The following is a 19,852-nucleotide window of genomic DNA, read 5'->3' on the forward strand; positions in this document are numbered from 1 at the left end:
TCCCCAGTCATCCACAAAACTGCTTGAAAAGTATAGTTCTGTCTCCAAGGATAGGTTTGGTCCTTCTTCTTTTTCAAATAGGCCTTTTGTAACAAACAATTCATGAGCCACACTTCATTGAATTCTTAAACTACTAGAAGTTCTGCTTACCTGTAATTCATCTTCCCTGTATGTTGCATGGCTCAATGGTTTTAAGAGTATAAACTGTATGTATCCAGAAGTCATCTTTTTAACTGAAGCAATAGGAACTGGGGTTAGATATAAGGAAGAAGTTTTAGGCAGTGAGGTTTGTGGCATAATGACCTAACTGTGAGGAGACTGTAAAATCTCTTTGGGGAAGCTTTTAAATAAGAGGCTCAGCTATTTACTTTATTTTCTTCTCCAAACACCACCCCTGCCTGAAGAGAGAATTTGGAGTGAGCTCCAGGTGTTCCTCCGTTAATTTACCACCTTCGTAATTTTTGCTTTGTTTGAGGAAACCTATAGAAGTATTTACTCAAGATATTCCTTTAAATGGATTCATTTCTTTTAACCTTAGCCTTTAGTCATCTCAAGCAGTGATATCTTATCAGTGGAAGCATAGTTGATGGGTTAATTATATTTTATTGCTGTGCACTAAAATACATGGCCATAAAAAGATAACGTTCACCAGTTTTTGTGTCTTCCAAAAAGAAACACGTTCAAGTCCTAACTGCAGATACTTGTGAAAGGGACTTTCTTTGGAAATAGGGTCTTTGCAGTAATCAAGTTGTGATGAGGTCACACTGGATTATGGGTGCCAATCTAATGACTGGTGTCCTTATAAGAAATTTGGACCCAGATTCAGACACACAGGGAGAATGCCATGTGACGACAGAGGCAGCAGTTGGAGTGCTGTGTCTGCAGCCAGGGAACACCATGGGTCGTTGGCTATCACCAGAAGCAGGTAGAGGCAAAAAAAGGATCTTCTTCTAGAGCTTTCGGAGAGCATGACCCTGCCAACACCTTGATTTCAGACTTGTAGCCTCCAGAACTAGGAGACAATAGATTTCTGTTGTTTGAAGTCACCAGATTTGTGGTCATTTCTGTAGCCTTCCGAAATGAATACACCTAAGTACCACCAAGAATCAGCCCCTGCTGGGTCAGTGGGACACATTTTAACACTTGAGGAAATGTTGGGCACGGTGCTCACTGAGGGTTCTTTTCAGTCCTGTGGTTGAAAGATGGCCTTCACTGGATCAGTTATTTTCACCCTCAGGTGTGATGTAAGTGTCAGCAACCCTATTTGCAAAGGTGAGGAAAAGGCTGTTTTAGTTGGGTTGGAGCAGGTGCATCTCCTCAATTTGGAACGGCATGCTGGTGTGTGACCTGAGCATGCTGCTCGCTCCCGGGCCTCCTGGGAGCTTCAGGCTGTGCGGGACCGTGTCCGCAGCTTAGTGATCCGTCTCCACGACTGTCCACCTGACCACCTTCGGAGTCACTGGCACAGCCTTTGCCAGATAGGGGGCTATTGTTTGACGCTCTCTCAAGTCAGTTTTACTTCATGATGAATTCACTTGGATCATAGCCCCAAAGCTGACTTTTATTACCTTTGATCTCACCCATGGTTGTCAGCAGTTTTTAAACCAATACAGTCCCCATTCCCTTGTTCTGCATCTCCACACGTTGTCATAGGAGAACAATATTCCATCTGTATCTGTATTTTTCAGCCATACTGCAGAGTGGTGAATTATCTGCATTCACTACTGTAGATTGTCAGACTTCCATAGGCATATTTAATTTGGATTTGAAATATTTAATAAACAGAATAAATGTTTTAGAGTTTTTCATTGTTTATCATGCATCCACATGAAGCATTCATATTTAGTTCTTAATAATATGAATTTTAATGCATCTTCTTTGTAATAGCAGCCTTAGTGCCCAAATGTCTACTTAATAAATATTTATTGAGCACCTTCTGTAAGCCAAGCATCATGCCAGACACTATGAGTAGCTTCCTCACATACATCAAAGCACCTGCCACTGGGGACACAGAAAGGATTAGTATCCCAGACTAGGAATACTTTCGATAAAGAGAATGGAATGGCAGTCTTGCTGCTGACTGGCTAGGAATGTGCTGGCCATATTAGTAGATTCTCGAAAATGTTTGTCTTCCTCTTCAGCACTCCACTCAAGAAGCAGCCTAGTACATAGCTTCATAGCCAGCTCCTTCCCACTGATGTCTTCTGACCAGGAGGGATGATGACATGGAGGCCATCCAGGCAGAGGTGTGGGGTTCCGGGTTCCTGCAGACCTCTTGCAGCACTGTTAGCCACAAAAGACGAGCACGGGGCACGCAGGCCTCCCCTTTGCTTCTCACATCCGTGTCCTAGTGGCCAAAGCATTGTCAGACTGGACTGCACAGCACTCTCAGGAATCTGTTCACAGACAAACACTGGGGCCTCTGCAATATTTTTAAAAATAGCTTTATTGGGATATAATTCATATTTCATACAATTCATCCACTTAAATTCAACAGCTTTAGTATAGTCACAGATTTGTGCAGCTCTCACCTCAGTCAGTTGTAGAACGTTTTTCACACCTTAAACACAACACACCCCTTAGCTAGGACCCCCAGTTAGTTCAGTTCAGTCGCTCAGTCGTGTCCGACTCTTTGCGACCCCATAAATTGTAGCACACCAGGCCTCCCTGTCCATCACCAACTCCCAGAGTTCCCTCAGACTCATGTCCATCGAGTCCGTGACGCCATCCAGCCATCTCATCCTCTGTCGTCCCCTTCTCCTCCTGCCCCCGATCCCTCCCAGCATCAGAGTCTTTTCCAATGAGTCAACTCTTTGCATGAGGTGGCCAAAGTACTGGAGTTTCAGCTTTAGCATCATTCCTTCCAAAGAATCCCAGGGCTGATCTCCTTCAGAATGGACTGGTTGGATCTCCTTGCAGTCCAAGGGACTCTCAAGGGTCTTCTCCAACACCACAGTTCAAAAGCTTCAATTCTTCGGTGCTCAGCTTTCTTCACAGTCCAACTCTCACATCCATACACGACCACAGGAAAAACCATAGCCTTGACTAGACAGACTTTTGTTGGCAAAGTAATGTCTCTGCTTTTGAATACACTATCTAGGTTGGTCATAACTTTTCTTCCAAGGAGTAAGCATCTTTTAATTTCATGGCTGCAATCACCATCTGCAGTGATTTTGGAGCCCCAAAAAATAAAGTCTGACACTGTTTCCACTGTTTCCCCATCTATTTCCCATGAAGTGATGGGACCGGATGCCATGATCTTCGTTTTCTAAATGTTGAGCTTTAAGCCAACTTTTTCACTCTCCTCTTTCACTTTCATCAAGAGGCTTTTCAGTTCCTCTTCACTTTCTGCCATAAGGGTGGTGTCATCTGCATATCTGAGGTTATTGATATTTCTCCCGGCAATCTTGATTCCAGCCTGTGCTTCTTCCAGCCCACCGTTTCTCATGATGTATTCTGCATGTAAGTTAAATAAGCAGGGTGATGATATACAGCCCTGACATACTCCTTTTCCTATTTGGAACCAGTCTGTTGTTCCATGTCCAGTTCTAACTGTTGCTTCTATATGCTGACCTGCATACAGGTTTCTCAAGAGGCAGGTCAGGTGGTCTGGTATTCCCATCTCTTTCAGAATTTTCCACAGTTTATTGTTATCCACATAGTCAAAGGCTTTGGCATAGTCAATAAAGCAGAAATAGATGTCTTTCTGGAACTCTCTTGCTTTTTCCATGATCCAGCGGATGTTGGCAATTTGATCTGGTTCCTCTGCCTTTTCTAAAACCAGCTTGAACATCTGGAAGTTCATGGTTCACGTATTGCTGAAGCCTGGCTTGGAGAATTTTGAGCATTACTTTACTAGCATGTGAGATGAGTGCAATTGTGTGGTAGTTTGAGCATTCTTTGGCATTGCCTTTCTTTGGGATTGGAATGAAAACTGACCTTTTCCAGTCCTGTGGCCACTGCTGAGTTTTCCAAATTTGCTGGCATATTGAGTGCAGCACTTTCACGGCATCATCTTTCAGGATTTGAAATAGCTCAACTGGGATTCCTTCACCTCCACTAGCTTTGTTCATAGTGATGCTTTCTAAGGCCCACTTGACTTCACATTCCAGGATGTCTGGCTCAAGGTGAGTGATCACACCATCGTGATTATCTTGGTCATGAAGATCTTTTTTGTACAGTTCTTCTGTGTATTCTTGCCACCTCTTCTTAATATCTTCTGCTTCTGCTATGTCCATACCATTTCTGTCCTTTATTGAGCCCATCTTTGCATGAAATGTTCCCTTGGTATCTCTAATTTTCTTGAAGAGATCTCTAGTCTTTCCCATTCTGGAAACCTCTATTTCTTTGCATTGATTGCTGAGGAAGACTTTCTTATCTCTTCTCACTATTCTTTGGAACTCTGCATTCAGATGCTTATATCTTTCCTTTTCTCCTTTGCTTTTTGCTTCTCTTCTTTTCACAGCTATTTGTAAGGTCTCCTCAGACAGCCATTTTGCTGTTTTCCATTTCTTTTCCATGGGGATGGTCTTGATCCCTGTCTCCTGTACAACATCATGAACCTCCATCCATAGTTCATCAGGCACTCTGTCTATCAGATCTAGTCCCTTCTCACTTCCACTGTATAATCATAAGGGATTTGATTTAGGTCATACCTGAATGGTCTAGTGGTTTTCTCTACTTTCTTCAATTTAATTCTGAATTTGGTAATAAGGAGTTCATGATTTGAGCCACAGTCAGCTCCTGGTCTTGTTTTTGTTGACTGTACAGAGCTTCTCCATCTTTGGCTGTAAAGAATATAATCAATCTGATTTCGGTGTTGACCATCTGGTGATGTCCATGTGTAGAGTCTTCTCTTGTGTTGTTGGAAGAGGGTGTTTGCTATGACCAGTGCATTTTCTGGGCAAAACTCTATTAGTCTTTGCCCTGCTTCATTCCATATTCCAAGGCCAAATTTGTCTGTTACTCCAAGTGTTTCTTGACTTCCTACTTTTGCATTCCAGTCCCCTATAATGAAAAGGATATCTTTTGGGGGTGTTAGTTCTAAAAAGTCTTATAGGTCTTCATAGAACCGTTCAACTTCAGCTTCTTCAGCATTACTGATTGGGGTATAGACGTGGATAACTGTGATATTGAATGGTTTGCCTTCGAGATGAACAGAGATCATTCTGTCGTTTTTGAGATTGCATCCAAGTACTGCATTTTGGACTCTTTTGTTGACCATGATGGCTACTCCATTTCTTCTAAGGGATTCCTGCCTGCAGTAGTAGATACAATGGTCATCTGAGTTAAATTCACCCATTCCAGTCCATTTTAGTTCTCTGATTCCTAGAATGTCAACGTTCACTCTTGCCATCTCTTGTTTGACCACTTCCAACTTGCCTTGATTCATGAAACTGACATTCCAGGTTCCTATGCAATATTGCTCTTTACAGCATTGGATCTTGCTTCTATCACCAGTCACATCCACAGCTGTGTATCGTTTTTGCTTTGGCTCCATCCCTTCATTCTTTCTGGAGTTATTCCTCCACTGATCTCCAGTAGCATATTGGGCACCTAATGACCTGGAGAGTTCCTCTTTTGGTATCCTATCATTTTGCCTTTTCCTACTGTTCATGGGGTTCTCAAGGCAAGAATACTGAAGTGGCTTGCCATTCCCTTCTCCAGTGGACCACTTTCTGTCAGACCTCTCCACCATGACCCGCCCATCTTGGGTGGCCCCATGGGCATGGCTTAGTTTCATTGAGTTAGACAAGGCTGTGGTCCTAGTGTGATTAGATTGACTAGTTTTCTGTGAGTATGGTTTCAGTGTGTCTGCCCTCTGATGCCCTCTTGCAACACCTACCATCTTACTAGGGTTTCTCTTACCTTGGGTGTGGGGTATCTCTTCACGGCTGCTCCAGCAAAGTGCAGCCGCTGCTCCTTACCTGGATGAGGGGTATCTCCTAACCGCCGCCCCTCCTGACCTTGAACGTGGAATAGCTCCTCTAGACCCTCCTGTGCCCATGCAGGCACCTCTCCTTGGATGTGGGGTAGCTCCTCCCGGCCGCTGCCCCTGACCTCAGACGTGGGGTAGCTCCTCTCAGCTGCTCCGGCGCTGTCGCAGCCTGGCACTCTCGGCCGCTGTGGGTGGCTGCGATGGCGCACAGAGCACAGGCAGTGCTAGGATCCCCAGCGCCCCCAATCCCCAGGTCCTCAGAAACCACTAATCTACTTTTGTGTTTCTATAGATTTGCCCATCCTGGACATTTCATTCAAATGAAATCATTTAATATGTGATATTCTGTGGCCTGGTTTCTTTACTTAGCATAAGAGTTCAAACTTCATTCAGACTGTAGCGTGGATCAATACTTCATCCCTTTTATGCCTGAATAATGTTCCGCTGTATGGATATGCCACGTTTTGTTTATCTGTTCATCAGTTGATAGTTATTTGGGTTGTTTCCACATTTTGGCTCTTATGAATAGTGCTTCTGGAAACATTCATGTGTAAGTTTTTGTGTGGACATTTCATTTTTCTTGGAAATATATATATATGGAGTAGAATTGCTGGGTCATATGGTGAACTCATTTTTAACCATTTGAGAAAGAGCCAGGATGTTTCCAAAGAGGTTGTACACTTTTATGTTCCCATCAGCAGTGTGTGAGGGTCCCAGTTTACTCTCTGTGTGTGCTGTTGTATCTGACTCTTTGCAACCCCATGGACTGCAGCATGCCAGGCTCTTTTACCCTCCACTATTTTCTGGAGTTTCCTCAAATTCTTGTCCATTGACAGTGATGCTATCTAATCATCTCATCCTCTGCCACCCCCCTACTCCTTTTGCCTTCAATCTTTCCCAGCATCAGGGTCTTTTCTAATGAGTCAGCTCTTCACATCTGGTGGCCAAAGTAGTGGAATTTCAGCATCAGTCCTTCCAATGAATATTTAGGGTTGATTTCCTTTAGGATCTAGTTGGATCTCCTTGCAGGAAAAGGGATTCTCAAGAGTCTTCTCCAGCACCACAATTCAAAAGCATCAATTCTTCAGTGCTCAGCCTTCTTTATGGTCCATCTCTCACATCCATACATGACTACTGGAAAAACTGTAGCTTAAAGTACAATTGATATTTACATATTTTGTATCCTATAACGTTGCTGAATTTATCTCTTAATTTCAATAGTGTTTTATTGGATTCCTTAGAATTTTCTACATAAACAGATTTAACTTTTCCTTTCCAAATTAGATGCCTTTTCTTTTCCTTACCTATTTGCCCTGGTTGGAACCTCTAATTCAGTGTTGAATAGAAGTAGCAAGAATAGAGACATCTTTGTGTTCTTCCTGATTTTAGAAGAAAAACTGTCCAGTCTTTCACCATTAACTATAATGCTGAGTGTAGGGTTTTTTGTGGAATGCCTTTTTTTTCAGTTAGAGGAAGTTCCCTTCCATTCCTAGTGTGTTGAGTGTTTTTCTCATGAAAAAATACTGGATTTCATCAAATGCTTTTTATGTATCTATTGAGATAATCATATGATCTTTGGTTTTCATTCTATCAACATTGTATGTTACATTAATGGACATCGTCAGTGCAGTTCAGTTCAGATGCTCAGTCGTGTCCAACTCTTTGCGTCCCATGAACCGCAGCACGCCAGGCCTCCCTGTCCATCACCAACTCCCGGAGTCCACCCAAACCCATATCCATCGAGTCAGTGATGCCATCCAACCATCTCATCCTCTGTCATCCCCTTCTCCTCCTGCCCTCAATCTTTCCCAGCATCAGGGTCTTTCCAAATAAGTCAGCTCTCCACATCAGGTGGCCAAAGTATTGGAGTTTCAGCTTCAACATCAGTCCTTCCAATGAACACCCAGGACTGATATCCTTTAGGATGGACTGGTTGGATCTCCTTGTAGTCCAAGGGACTCTCAAGAGTCTTCTCCAACACCACATTTCAAAAACATCGATTCTTCTGCACTCAGGTTTCTTTATAATCCAATTCTCACATCCATACATGACCACTGGAAAAACCATAGCCTTGACTAAATGGACCTTTGTTGGCAAAGTAATGTCTCTGCTTTTTAATATGCTGCGTAGGTTGGTCATAACTTTCCTTCCAAGAAGTAAGCATTTTTTAATTTCATGGCTGCAGTCACCATCTGCAGGACATCATCATGTATTACATTAATGGATGATGTCATGTATCACATTAATTGATTTTCAGATGTTAAAACAACCCTGTATCCCTGAAACAAATCCTACTTGATCATGATGTATAAGTTATTCTGTATGTTATGGATTTGTTTTGCTAGTATATTGTTGAGAATTTTTGTACCCATATTAATAAGACACTGATCTCTAGTTTTCTTGGGATGTCTTTGTCTAGTTTTGGAGTCAGGGTATTGGTGTTCTCATAGAATGAGTTTGGAAATATTCCCTCCTTATATTAGTCTGCCCAGCTTCCGTAATAGGAACCTCATCCTCGGTAGCTTTAACTTTTTATTTTCTCATAGTTCTGGATGCTAGCAGTCTGAGATCCAGCTGTCATCAGGGTTAGTTTCTAGTGGCCCACTCTTCCTGGCTAGTGGCCCACTCTTCCTGGCTAGTGGACAGTCACTCTCTGTGTCCTCACGTTGCCTCTTCTCTGTGCGTGTGCATGAAGAGGGAGACTCCCTCATGTCTCTTCCTCTTCTTGTCAGTACTTTCTTTTTTAATCAGTACTATTGGTTTGAGGTCCTACCCTTAAGACCTTAATTAACCTCAGTTGTCTCATTATGGCCCCTCTCTCCAAGTATAGTTCCCCAGGGCGGGGCTAGAGCTTGAATATATGAACATTTGTGGGGGACACAGTTCAGTCCATAGCACTCCATTTTTACTTTTTGGAAGACTTTGTGAAGAACTGGTTTTAATTTTTCTTTAAATGCTTCGTAGAGTTAATTTCTGAAGCCATTTAAGTCTGGGATTTCTTTGTTTTTTGATTACTATTTGATCTCTTTACTTGCTTTATGTCTATTCAGATTGTCTATTTCTTTCTGTCAGTTTGTCCATTTACCTAGTTTATTGGTAATTATTGTAATATTTTTAAATAACCCATTTTATTTCTTTGAGTTTGGTGTTAATGTCATCTCTTTCATTTCTGAGTCTAGTAATTTGAGTCTTCTCTCTTTTTTTCTTAGCCAATCTAGCTAAAAAAGTTTGTCAATTTTGTTGATCTTTTCAAAGAGCCAGGCTTTGGTTTCATGATTTTCCCTATTTTTTTCTTCTATTTAATTAATTTCTGCTTCAGTCTTTATTATTTTCTTCCTTGTACTTGCTTTAGGTTTGGTTTGCCCTCCTCTACCCCAGTATTTTATTGAGGAAGATTAGGTTATTAATTTAAGATTTTTCTTTTTAAATATAAATGTTAACAGGTATAAATTTGCTCTAGGCACTGCACTACTTTAGCTGTGTTCCATATGCAGTGGTTTTTATTTCTAGGCAAGCTCCATATGCATCCCCATATGTGAGAAGACCTGCTAGTTGCCCTAATTAAGTCAAGTTTTTATCTTTTAATACCTATATTGTGGGAGTAATCCATACTTGTTTACAGAAGAAGATATCTGGATCTTGTGGCCCCAGATTTGCTTACTTATCGCCAGCCTTGGTGAGGGGGGAGGGGGGTCCATTAGTTTTTCTTTTTTAAAGTCGCTTTGGGGATGTCCATAACTCCGGGAGTTGGTGATGGACAGGGAGGCCTGGCGTGCTGCGATTCATGGGGTTGCAGAGTCGGACACGACTGAGTGACTGAACTGAACTGAACTGATATCTGTTTTTGTCCTGTGTGGTATTTGGATGGTTATTGATGGAGTTAGACAGATATGATCTTGTCTAGGGTCAAGAAGAAAAGGAATTGCTAGAATATTTTTCTTCCTCTTTCTATCCCTATAATTCCTCTAGGCCTTGTCTTTTCAAACAAAACAAAACGCCCCACACCATTTGTATAGCTCACAGATAGAGTTCAAGAGGCTGTAAGAATGAGCTTTAAAAGTGTAGAAAGTCCTGATCTGCTTGGGTGAGGGAGCTGAGGAGGAGGTTGGCAGACTCTTCAGGTTCTCTTCTCTCTCTGTACTTTGGATGGGCTCTTTCTCTCTTATCTGCACGGTTTGGGGAGGACCATGGGGCCATCCACATCATCATTTATGTCCCTAGTTTGTTCACCTTGGTGGAAGGTTAGTGCCCTCCTGTGTACTGGAACTGAAAGTGTGGGGAGGAAGCACCGCCACACCTGTACCAGAACGCAGGCCAAAGTTGTTTCTCCTGACTCTGGGCCACCGTGACTCTGGCTTGATCTCTCCCAGGAATCTTGGGCCAGGTGAGGAAGGCAGTGGTTATGGGTGAAAGAAGAGGGAGCCAGGAGATTCCAACAAGCTGGCAGAGACTCCTGGAGGAGCAGAGCCATAGAGGGAGAAAGACCTTTGAATTTTATTTACACTTCATCAATAACCAAGATGATCCCATTTTCCTTGGAACACGAAGGGTCACATGTCCTAATCCCTACTAAAGTCTGCTTTGTTGGTGAGGCAGGTGTCATTCTGCTGAGAGCTGAGCTACTGGGGTGTATGCCTTGGGGTCCATTCCTTCTCCTCTGTCATCCCCACACACAGTGGCACCCGTGCTGCTGGGGAAAGATTTTCCAAGACCCAGTGCCTGGTGGCCTCTTGACTGCTCTCTAATCTCTGCTCTGCCTTCTTGCCTAGCAAAAACAGTCACCACCGAGGAGTGCCTGCTGAACCCTGCGAGCATGAACCGCTATGGCGTGGACCCCTCCTCCCCCGCCTTTAGCCACAGGAGCTCCCTGCCCACCTCCTCTTCACTGTACTGCAAGCGGCAGAACTCTGGAGACGGCCACCTTGGGGGCGGCTCAGCCACCACAGTCGGTGGTCCCCGCACCAGCCCCATGTCCCCCGGAGGCCCCTCAGCACCCGGGCTACGGCCTCCTGGCTCCAGCCCCAAGAGGAACGGGACCTCTCTTGAAGGAAACAGATGTGGTAATGTAACGCATGGGCTGGCTTCCCCATGACCTGACCTCCTCTCCCCTTGCCCTGAGACCACCGAGTATAGAGGGACTGGGGACTGTGCCTGTTTGAATGTGGGAACACAGGGAAATTAGATGTTTCCACAAATCCTTGTGGATTTTTGTTGTTCTTGAAGGCAACTGACTTCAACCTTTGACCACAAGCAAAGACAATGGTGTATGAGAGTAGGCTAAACTGTAGGAATAAGTAGAATCCAAAATGTACAGTGGCTCAGCTACAATAGAAGTTTTTATAGTTGGTGTGTGTATCACAATTCAGAGACCCAGGATCATCCGTTTTGTGGCTCTGCTGTGCCCTGTGGCCACCATGCCCCATGCACCTAGCAGGTGGATTGGGTCAATTTTCGGCCCACTGGCAGTTTTCGGCCACTGCTGATTAGAAATGTTCCTTCCTTCTGCCTGTTTCCTCCTGTGGTGCTGTCTCCTCATCTCTCGTACTTTTCCCCTTCCATCTCACAGTAGGAGCCAAGCTCTTGGCTTCATGAGGTCTCTCACTCTAATTCAAATCCTCTGCAGCCCCAGAAAAGTGGTCTGTCTGAGGCATAGCCTAAATAGCTATGTATTGAGCACCTACTATGGGCCAGACACTTTCCATACATTATTTATGACTTTTATGAGTTATAAATGAGCCACCAGGGAAGCCCTATTATTATATCAGGTGTATATTATTATTGTAGGCATTATTAGATTTGATTTACAAATAAAGCATGTGAAGATCAAGAGGTCAGTCAAGCATTGAGCCAGGATTTGACTTCAGCTGGCTCCAAATCTGGCTTTCAAAAACTATGCCTGGGGTTTTCACATGTTCAGTGGGCCTCAGTGGGTCCCTCTGAGGTTCTAGGGGAAGGCTGGAGAAGATGGGAGCAGACAGGACTCAAACACCACCCTCTGTAACCAGGGCCTCTTCACATTTGCAGAGTGGGGTTCTTCATTTGTGTAGCTTGAACAGAGCTTACGCAGCTAAACACATGTGGAAACCATAGAGATAAACCATGCTAAACTGAGTGGCAGTAGATTAAAATAGGAGAGAAAATCCTACACATTTGTCACCTAACAGCCAGCTTGGGTGTTGCTGCAGGCCCTCTGGAGGGCTATTAAGTTTTCCCTCTGCCCAAAGAAGTGCCTGGTATTGCTCTGAAATTGCATCCCAAATGAAAGCAGTCGGTATTAAGAAACCATATTTCTTTAAGAGGGTTTGACCCAAGTCATAAAACTGGAAGGGACCTAGAAATGGATTTTCCCCCATGGTGCTAACCTTAATGGTTTAAACCTGCAGAAATCAGAAACTGATATGAGACTGTGTGAGAAGGTAGGTATCACGTGAATACTTACCCTGGACTACTACTGTCTTGATATATCGCCTCTGCCCATGGACTCAAGGGATGTATTCATAGGACACATTTTCCTGTTTTTTGCTGATACTCAGGTGAAAAGCTGAGAGCTCACCTCTGTCTCTCATCCAAGATATACTCACTAAGAACTAGTAATATAAAGAGGTTTTGGATAACAGGAGATGCTGTAGAATTCCCAACTGCGAGTGCGTCCAAGCTTCAGAATTGAAATGACTTCAACATTGTTCTCACCTTACCACTTACATGCTTTCCATGGGTTTGAGTTTGAGTCTATAGGGTACGGCCTTGGGTGGTGCATAGAGAATGATTCAGCCAGAAAAAGAAGAATGGGAACAGAACTCTATGTGGGGCAGGGGGTAAAGTGAGCGAAGGTGTAGTAGGGCTTATTCATTCCGAGGAATGAGAAGAGTTTGTGCAGGGACATGGATGGAAGTCATGCTGGAAAATTTGGGGTTCAAACCAAATTGCAGATTGGGCTTTTTTTACTCTGTGGAAATCAGACGTTTCTGAACAAGGACGTGAGATGGTGGTCACAGAACTCGGGAAGACGAATCTATTGACTCCTATGGTATTGACGTATAACAATAAGAAGACTAGCAGCTACCTTTGATTAATCCTTACTGTTTAATGCTTCACATTATCCCATTTAATCCTCACAGTGTGGTAGGTATTTGTTGAGGTAACTAAGACTCAGAGGGATTTTGGTCAGTCCTGGCCAGCATATACTCATGGAGCACGATATGCTTGTCTAAGGTCTAAGGGTGGAGCTGTGAGCAAGACAGTTACGGGCCCTGTTCTCAGACAGTTTCCAATTGCAGAAAGACAGATGGTTAACAAACAAAACCGAGGGGCCCCTTTTGGAAGCCGATGGGCTTCCCCTCAGGATGCTTGTTGTCAGGCTCCAGCCCAAAGCCACAGAATCACATGATTCTTACAATACTCTCAAGAAACAGGGTGAAGAACCTGAAGCCCATGAAGAATAAGATGATCTGGTCCAGGAAGAGGTTGGAAACCTGGCCACTGGCTCTCATTCACTGCACTTTGCACACAGACATGCTGATAAGGCTTTAGAGGTGTGAGAATGTAGTGCCTTCATGTTGCCCAGGACAGGCTGTGGTTTGAGAGGACCTTGGCGATCCTTCCCAACTCCTCCTCATTTCCCAGCAGAGAAGCACAGACACACTCACACGGTGGTGGGTGGAGGGGCCTCTGACTCCTGGCTCATTGATCCTTCTCTTCTTTCACTGGACTCTATCATGAGCTAAAAAGTGTCTTCTGGATTATGAGTAAGCAAAAGGAAATTATGCATGTGCTTGTGGGCCTGTGTGAGACAGAGTGATACACAGGCAGCCGCAGGCAGACCGGGCTGTGATGGTGTCCGGAATTACTTTAGATGGATTCACAGTCTTGCATTCCTGGTGGGTGTGAATTCAGCATTAGAGAGAGCCACCACCACCTTCATCCTACATCCATTCACACCTGGGTTTCACTCTGCACATGTCTCCAGCAGCACCCAGGGAACAGACCTGACTATGCACCAAGTTCTCCACACTGGAGAATGCCCCCCTTTCACAAAGGCAATCAGCGAATGCTTTGCATGCTCTGTTCTTTTAGGAACAAGATTTTTTCCACATCCATCATGTCTGACCACTGTGCAGTCACATCTGCCTAGTCTGGCTATGTCAGCCCAGACCCATGTGTCTTTCCGACAGCCTGACAGCAGCTGGAGGGACTGTGTGGTTATTATCTTTGTGTGAGCATGGCAGAGGCTGGAAAGCTCCCTCTCCCTCCTAGAGCTAGTTCGCTTTGGATCCTGAGCTGGTCTCTAGGTGTGACAGCTTCTTGCTCCTCTCTGTCTTGCGTGACTCTAAGGCTCCTCAGAGAGGAAACATGAAAATGCCCACAGCTAGGACCAGGTGCCAGGAGCGGAGCCCCTTTCCCTCCACACTCATTGCCTGGAGAGCTTCACCCTAAAGACAAGCCAGACCCCTTGCTCAACTCCATGGCTGTGGCTCACAGAGAGAGCCTTTCCCTGGCCTTGCTCAGAGGACCTTAGGCTCCCACGGATGGTGTTGTGAGTCGGTCTGGTGTTTTTCCTTCCTGTCAAACATGGGAAATTAGATTTGACCTCTGCTCTGATCACTCTAAAAATCATCCTTGGCACTGAAGGCTTCCCGCCTTTGTAATCAGAGCATCTATTATCACCCTGATTACTGCCGACACTCTGATGGGGCAGGCTCCAAAGGCAAATGCGATTTCCGTGGTTCCTCCTCCCCTTGTTGAGTGCAGATGTCCTTAAATGCAATGAAATCATCTCTAATAAGCATGCATCCACATTCAGAGAGCCCCAGGGTACATTAACAGTTTCCTGGCAAAATGCACCCCCCCACACACCTTATGCCAGATCACCTAAGGGGACCCTTCCAGGTCTAACAAGGAAAAGGCAGGGAAAATCTCAAAGAAAATCCAATTCTCAACCAAACCATTGTATTGAGGATAGACACAGCAATGTGATAATGTACTTTTCTCAGCACCAATGCATAGCTGTGCCCTTCTCAAGCACATTGAAAAGAGGAGGAAAAAAGAGACAGCAGAAAACCGCTGCACCCTGAGATTAAAGAACATAAATGGAAAGGAAGTCTTCTCAACTATGAACTTAGAATTACTCTGTAGGGAAGCTGCTTCATTGTTCACAGCCTGAAAATAAGATGAAAGATTACACACACAAAGCTTTTGTGTAAATTACTAATGCTGTTTTTGCGAAGTGTATTGATTTGTTTTACATTCATTGAACCCATATTACAAATATATTTGCTTGGAGCCATGGAGGAGTCAATGATTATAAACCCTGTATTGAGATGATTCTAGGCTTCCCAGGTGGCACTAGTGGTAACGAACCTGCCTGCCAACGCAGGAGATGTAAGAGGCATGGGTTCGATCCCTGAGTTGGGAAGATACTCTGGAGAAGGGCATGGCCACACACTCTAGTATTCTTGCCTGGAGAATCCCGTGGACAGAGGAGTTTGGCTGGCTACCGTCCAGGGTTGCAAAGAGGCAGACACGACTGAAGTGACTTAGCATGCACGCACATAATGAGAGGATTACATTTTCCACCAAACTCTTAGCCCAGGACTTGGTACAGAAGAGATGCTCATTAGGTGTCTGTGGATGACTAGGGGGAAGATGAAAAAGATCATCCTCAAGAATTTAAAGATAACTGGAGGTTACAGGCAAGCACATGCATAATGGTAATACTAAGCAGAATGTGGAGAGCATCTTTAAGAGAAGAACAAAGATTTGGGGGTTAAAAGTAGAGGAAGGTGACTTCCAGATGGCAGGATATGGAAATGCTGCCTGTGAAGGGGTCTACTTGGGCTTTGATGGCTAGTAGAACTTCTTTGGAAAGGAGGAAGGATAAACAGCTTAAGAAGAGGTGGCAAGAATACACAGGAGAACTGTACAAAAAAGATCTTCATGACCCAGACAACCACGATGGTGTGATCACTCACCTAGAGCCAGATATCCTGGAATGCGAAGTCAAGGGAGCCTTAGAAAGCATCACTACAGAGCTAGTGGAGTTGATGGAATTCTAGCTGAGTTATTTCAAATCCTAAAATATGATGCTATGAAAGTGCCACACTCAGTATGCCAGCAAATTTGGAAAACTCAACAGTGACCACAGGACTGGAAAAGGTCGTTTTCATTCCAATCTCAAAGAAGGGCAATGCCAAAAATGTTCAAACTACCACACAGTTATACTCATTTCACATGCTAGCAAGGTTGTGTTCAATATCCTTCAAGCTAGGCTTCAACAGCACACACACAATTGTACTCATTTCACATGCTAGCAAGGTCATGCTCAATATCCTTCAAGCTAGGCTTCAACAGCACATGAACCAAGAATTTCCTGATGTACAAGCTGGATTTAGAAAAGGCAGAGGAATGAGAGATCAAATTGCTAACATCCGTTGGATCATAGAAAAAGCAAGAGAATTTCAGAAAAACATCTGCTTCATTGACTACACTAAAGCCTTTGACTGTGTGGATCACAACAAACTGTGGAGCATTCTTAAAAAGATGGGACTATCAGACCACCTTACCTGCCTCCTGAGAAACCTGTATGCAGGTCAAGAAGCAGCAGTTAGAACTGGACATGTAACAACAAACTGGTTCAAGATTGGGAAACGACTATGTCAAGGCTATATATTGTCACCCTGCTTATTTAACTTATATGCAGAGAACATCATGTGGAATGCCAGGCTGGATGAACCCCATGCTGTAATCAGCAGGGATGGAAGAGAGGAGATCCCTGTGAGAGGCATCCTTCTAAGAGCTTCAGAATAATTAAATTCGAGGAGCAGATAAAAGGTAGATCACTGAGGTTTCAGAAGCATGAAGAGGAGGAGATGCTGCTTCTAGAGAAAGAAGATGGATTAGTTTGGGACATACAAAAAAAAAAAACCACCCCCAAATATTGCCTAAATACTGACTCCCTACTCTCTTTCTCCTTTACTGATCCTGCACCTTTTAATCTGCCCTGAGGGGAAAGCATTTATGCCACAATGCAACTCATGTCCCTGACCAGCATGGACCAGGCACAGGACCAGGCTCCTGTTGTCCAGGAACCCCGTCTAGTGGGGAGGTTGGAGTGAGTGCTTCGGCAGAACTGAGGGCTGGGGAGGTGCTCAGTGTGGGCACAGGATACAGACCTCTTACAGACAGGGCTTCCAAGAAGAGACAGTAGAGGCCTAGGGCAGTAGAGACCCAGGACAAGCCCCGAAATGCACCCGTCATCTCAGGGTGATGCCAGTGAAGTCACACAGGACCTGATGTCATTTTGGCATCACAGCAGTCCAGAGCCTATCATAATAAGCGTTCTCTGGCCACCAAGGCCTGGGTCACAGGAGGTCCGGGGCCCACGGAGACAAGTGGTCAGGAGGGGTCTTTGAAGTCTAGCATGGGTCAGCATTTCCACCACTGGAGGAAATCCCTCTTCTAGTGCTCTCCCCTGTATAGATGAGGGGGTGCAGGGCTGCCTCTGTGAGCCGCGTCCGGTGCACTTCTAGCCTCACTTGGTCACAGGAGATCACTCAGGCCACCTTGGACTCAAGGGCCAGCCAAGGGGCAGGCGGCACCAGGTGGGCATCGAGCCCAAGCCTGCAGCCTCACGGCCTCCCTCTCTGTGCTCTCCCCTCCAGCCTCAAACCCTTCTCCGGACAGGCAGGATGCCCAGCGGCCAAGGAGCAGGAACCCTTCCAGCTGGTCCGTGGAGGATGTGGTCTGGTTCCTGAAAGACGCAGACCCGCAGGCTCTGGGGCCCCATGTGGAGCTCTTCCGGAAGCATGTATGCACCGTGGTGGGCCTTGGGGGTGGGGTTCAGGGAGCTGTGGGGTGGGGGAGCGTCTGCACTACACCCTGGGGGCTCCATTCAAGGGAGGCCAGATGGGACCACAGGTTTCTCAGAGCAGAACAGCCACTTAGTCTTGTACTGAAGGCACGTTTGTCCCATCTGTTCCCTCACTTGGTCTTTATCAGGAGTCCCGTTTTCTCGCCCGTCTATTTGTGCATTCAGCAAACATTGGTAACACACCTACAAAGTGCCAGCAAACTAACAGTGCCTATTCTTAAGCTACTTTGAGGATTAAATGCAAAAATGCACAATGCCTGGCTTGAAGATGGCCTTTGGTTAGCAGGCATTTGTATCATTATTTAGGAGATTCTAAAATATGTAAAGATGGTAAATTTTTTTCACTGGTAATAATTAGTATTTTATCTGCCAAGGCTTCTGTGTCATGGTTACAATTGTTGCTGTGACCAGTTACCACAAATGTAGTAACTGAAAACGACAGAAATTTATTATCTTACAATTCAGTGGGTCAGAAGTCTGACAGGGGTCTCTCTGAGAGAAGACCATGGTGTTGGTGGGGCTGACATCTTTCTGGAAGCTTTAGGAAGAATTCATTTCCTTGCCTTTTCAACATCGAGATCCACCTTCATTCTTGGCTCCTACCTTCCCGTCCTCATCCTTGGAGCCAACAACATCAAGCTGAGTCCTTCTCAAGCTGCCAGCTCTTTGGTTCTTTATTCTGATTTCTTCCTCCATTTCTGAGGACTCTGTGATTGTATTGTCTCCCTCCCTCCCCGATAATCCAGGACACTCTTCCTACTTTAAATGCAGCTGGTTAGTAGCTTAATTCCACCTGCAGCCTTAATTCCCCTTTGCCAGGTAACCTACCATATTCACAGCTTTCAGCGACTAGGACGTAGACATCTCATGTGAAGGAGAGGGAGCATTCTTCTGTCTACTAGTGTTACCATTTTTTTTTCTCCTTGTCTTTTATTTTATTTGAAATGAAGATCACAAAAATCATACACTCGGACCTGGAGAGGATTGTCATCTAACCCAACACTCATATTTTATTAGGGATATATTTGACCTCAGCTAACAGTGAGGCCTTGAGAGCAGGGACCGCAGAGGGATGTTGTTTAGACAAATCTGAGTGTGAGGACTCTGGCTTCCTTCCAGCATGAGAGGAGTCAGCAGAAGTCTAGGCAGTGGGTAAAGAGAGAACATTAGGCAATGAAGCCCCTGGGAGGGCTCACAGATGAGCTTTGCCTTGCTACGAAGGACATGGAGTGTGAGTGACACAGAGTAGGTGCTTCTCAGGCTGAACGGCTGGCTAGTTAGAGAAATGGGAGGGGCTGATAACACTTGACATTATGTGAGTCCTGTACATGCCTCTTCTTCCCACCAGAGCACCTAAAATCTCCACCCTCTCTCTCTAGTGATCTGAGAGCAGCACTATAGATGAAGGAGGAAACACAGCCTTACGAAGTTTTTGAATTCAACATGCAGTCTGGATGGGTTACCATTTTCAGAGACAAATGGGAGCAATTTCAGGATCTCAAAGGATTGGCTCTCCCTTAGTACGTGTTTGTGCTAAACCCTCGATGAGGCAGGTGCATTTTTTAGTTGTGTGCCACCTAGTACTATTGACAGGGTCAAAAAGCACCTGAAATCCCTTTTAGATTGTCATTAGCAATTTGATAATCAGCTGAAAGCTGGTGGGCTTACCAAGAAAAGAAACCAGCAATCAGGATGATGAATGGAAGTCAGGGCCATATGCCGGAGCCTGGAATGGAAAGGGAACCACTAGTTTCAGGGTCTCATGAGAAGATACTTTGTCTTAGTCAGTTCAGGCTGCTCTAACAAAGTATCAGGGACTGAGTGGCTTATGAACAACAGCATTCATTTCTCAGTTCTGGAGGCTGGAAGTCCGAGGTGGGGTCGCCATCAAGGTCGGCTTTCAGTGAGAGCCCTCATTCAGGTTTTGGACTGCTGTCTTCTCATTTCACGAGGACACTAATCCCATTCAAGAGGGCTCCACCCTCATGGCCTATGTACTTCCCAAACTCACACCTCCAAATATCATCGCTTGAGGGTTAGGACTTCAA

The 19,852-nt window shown here is 44.8% G+C and overlaps 1 protein-coding gene across 2 annotated transcripts in view; it reads left to right on the forward strand.

Moving 5' to 3' along the window:
• SCML4 (Scm polycomb group protein like 4) overlaps positions 1–19,852 on the forward strand; it is a 118,375-nt gene that overhangs the window by 86,353 nt on the left and 12,170 nt on the right. For both annotated transcript variants that reach the window (XM_040238576.1, XM_040238575.1), the window contains 2 exons: positions 10,708–10,998; positions 17,596–17,741. In XM_040238576.1, coding sequence (XP_040094510.1) covers positions 10,708–10,998; positions 17,596–17,741 — 437 coding nt within the window. The remainder of the gene's footprint in view (positions 1–10,707; positions 10,999–17,595; positions 17,742–19,852) is intronic.

This window comes from Oryx dammah, unplaced genomic scaffold, assembly GCF_014754425.2.
Source record: "Oryx dammah isolate SB20612 unplaced genomic scaffold, SCBI_Odam_1.1 HiC_scaffold_4, whole genome shotgun sequence".
Taxonomy (NCBI): domain Eukaryota; kingdom Metazoa; phylum Chordata; class Mammalia; order Artiodactyla; family Bovidae; genus Oryx; species Oryx dammah.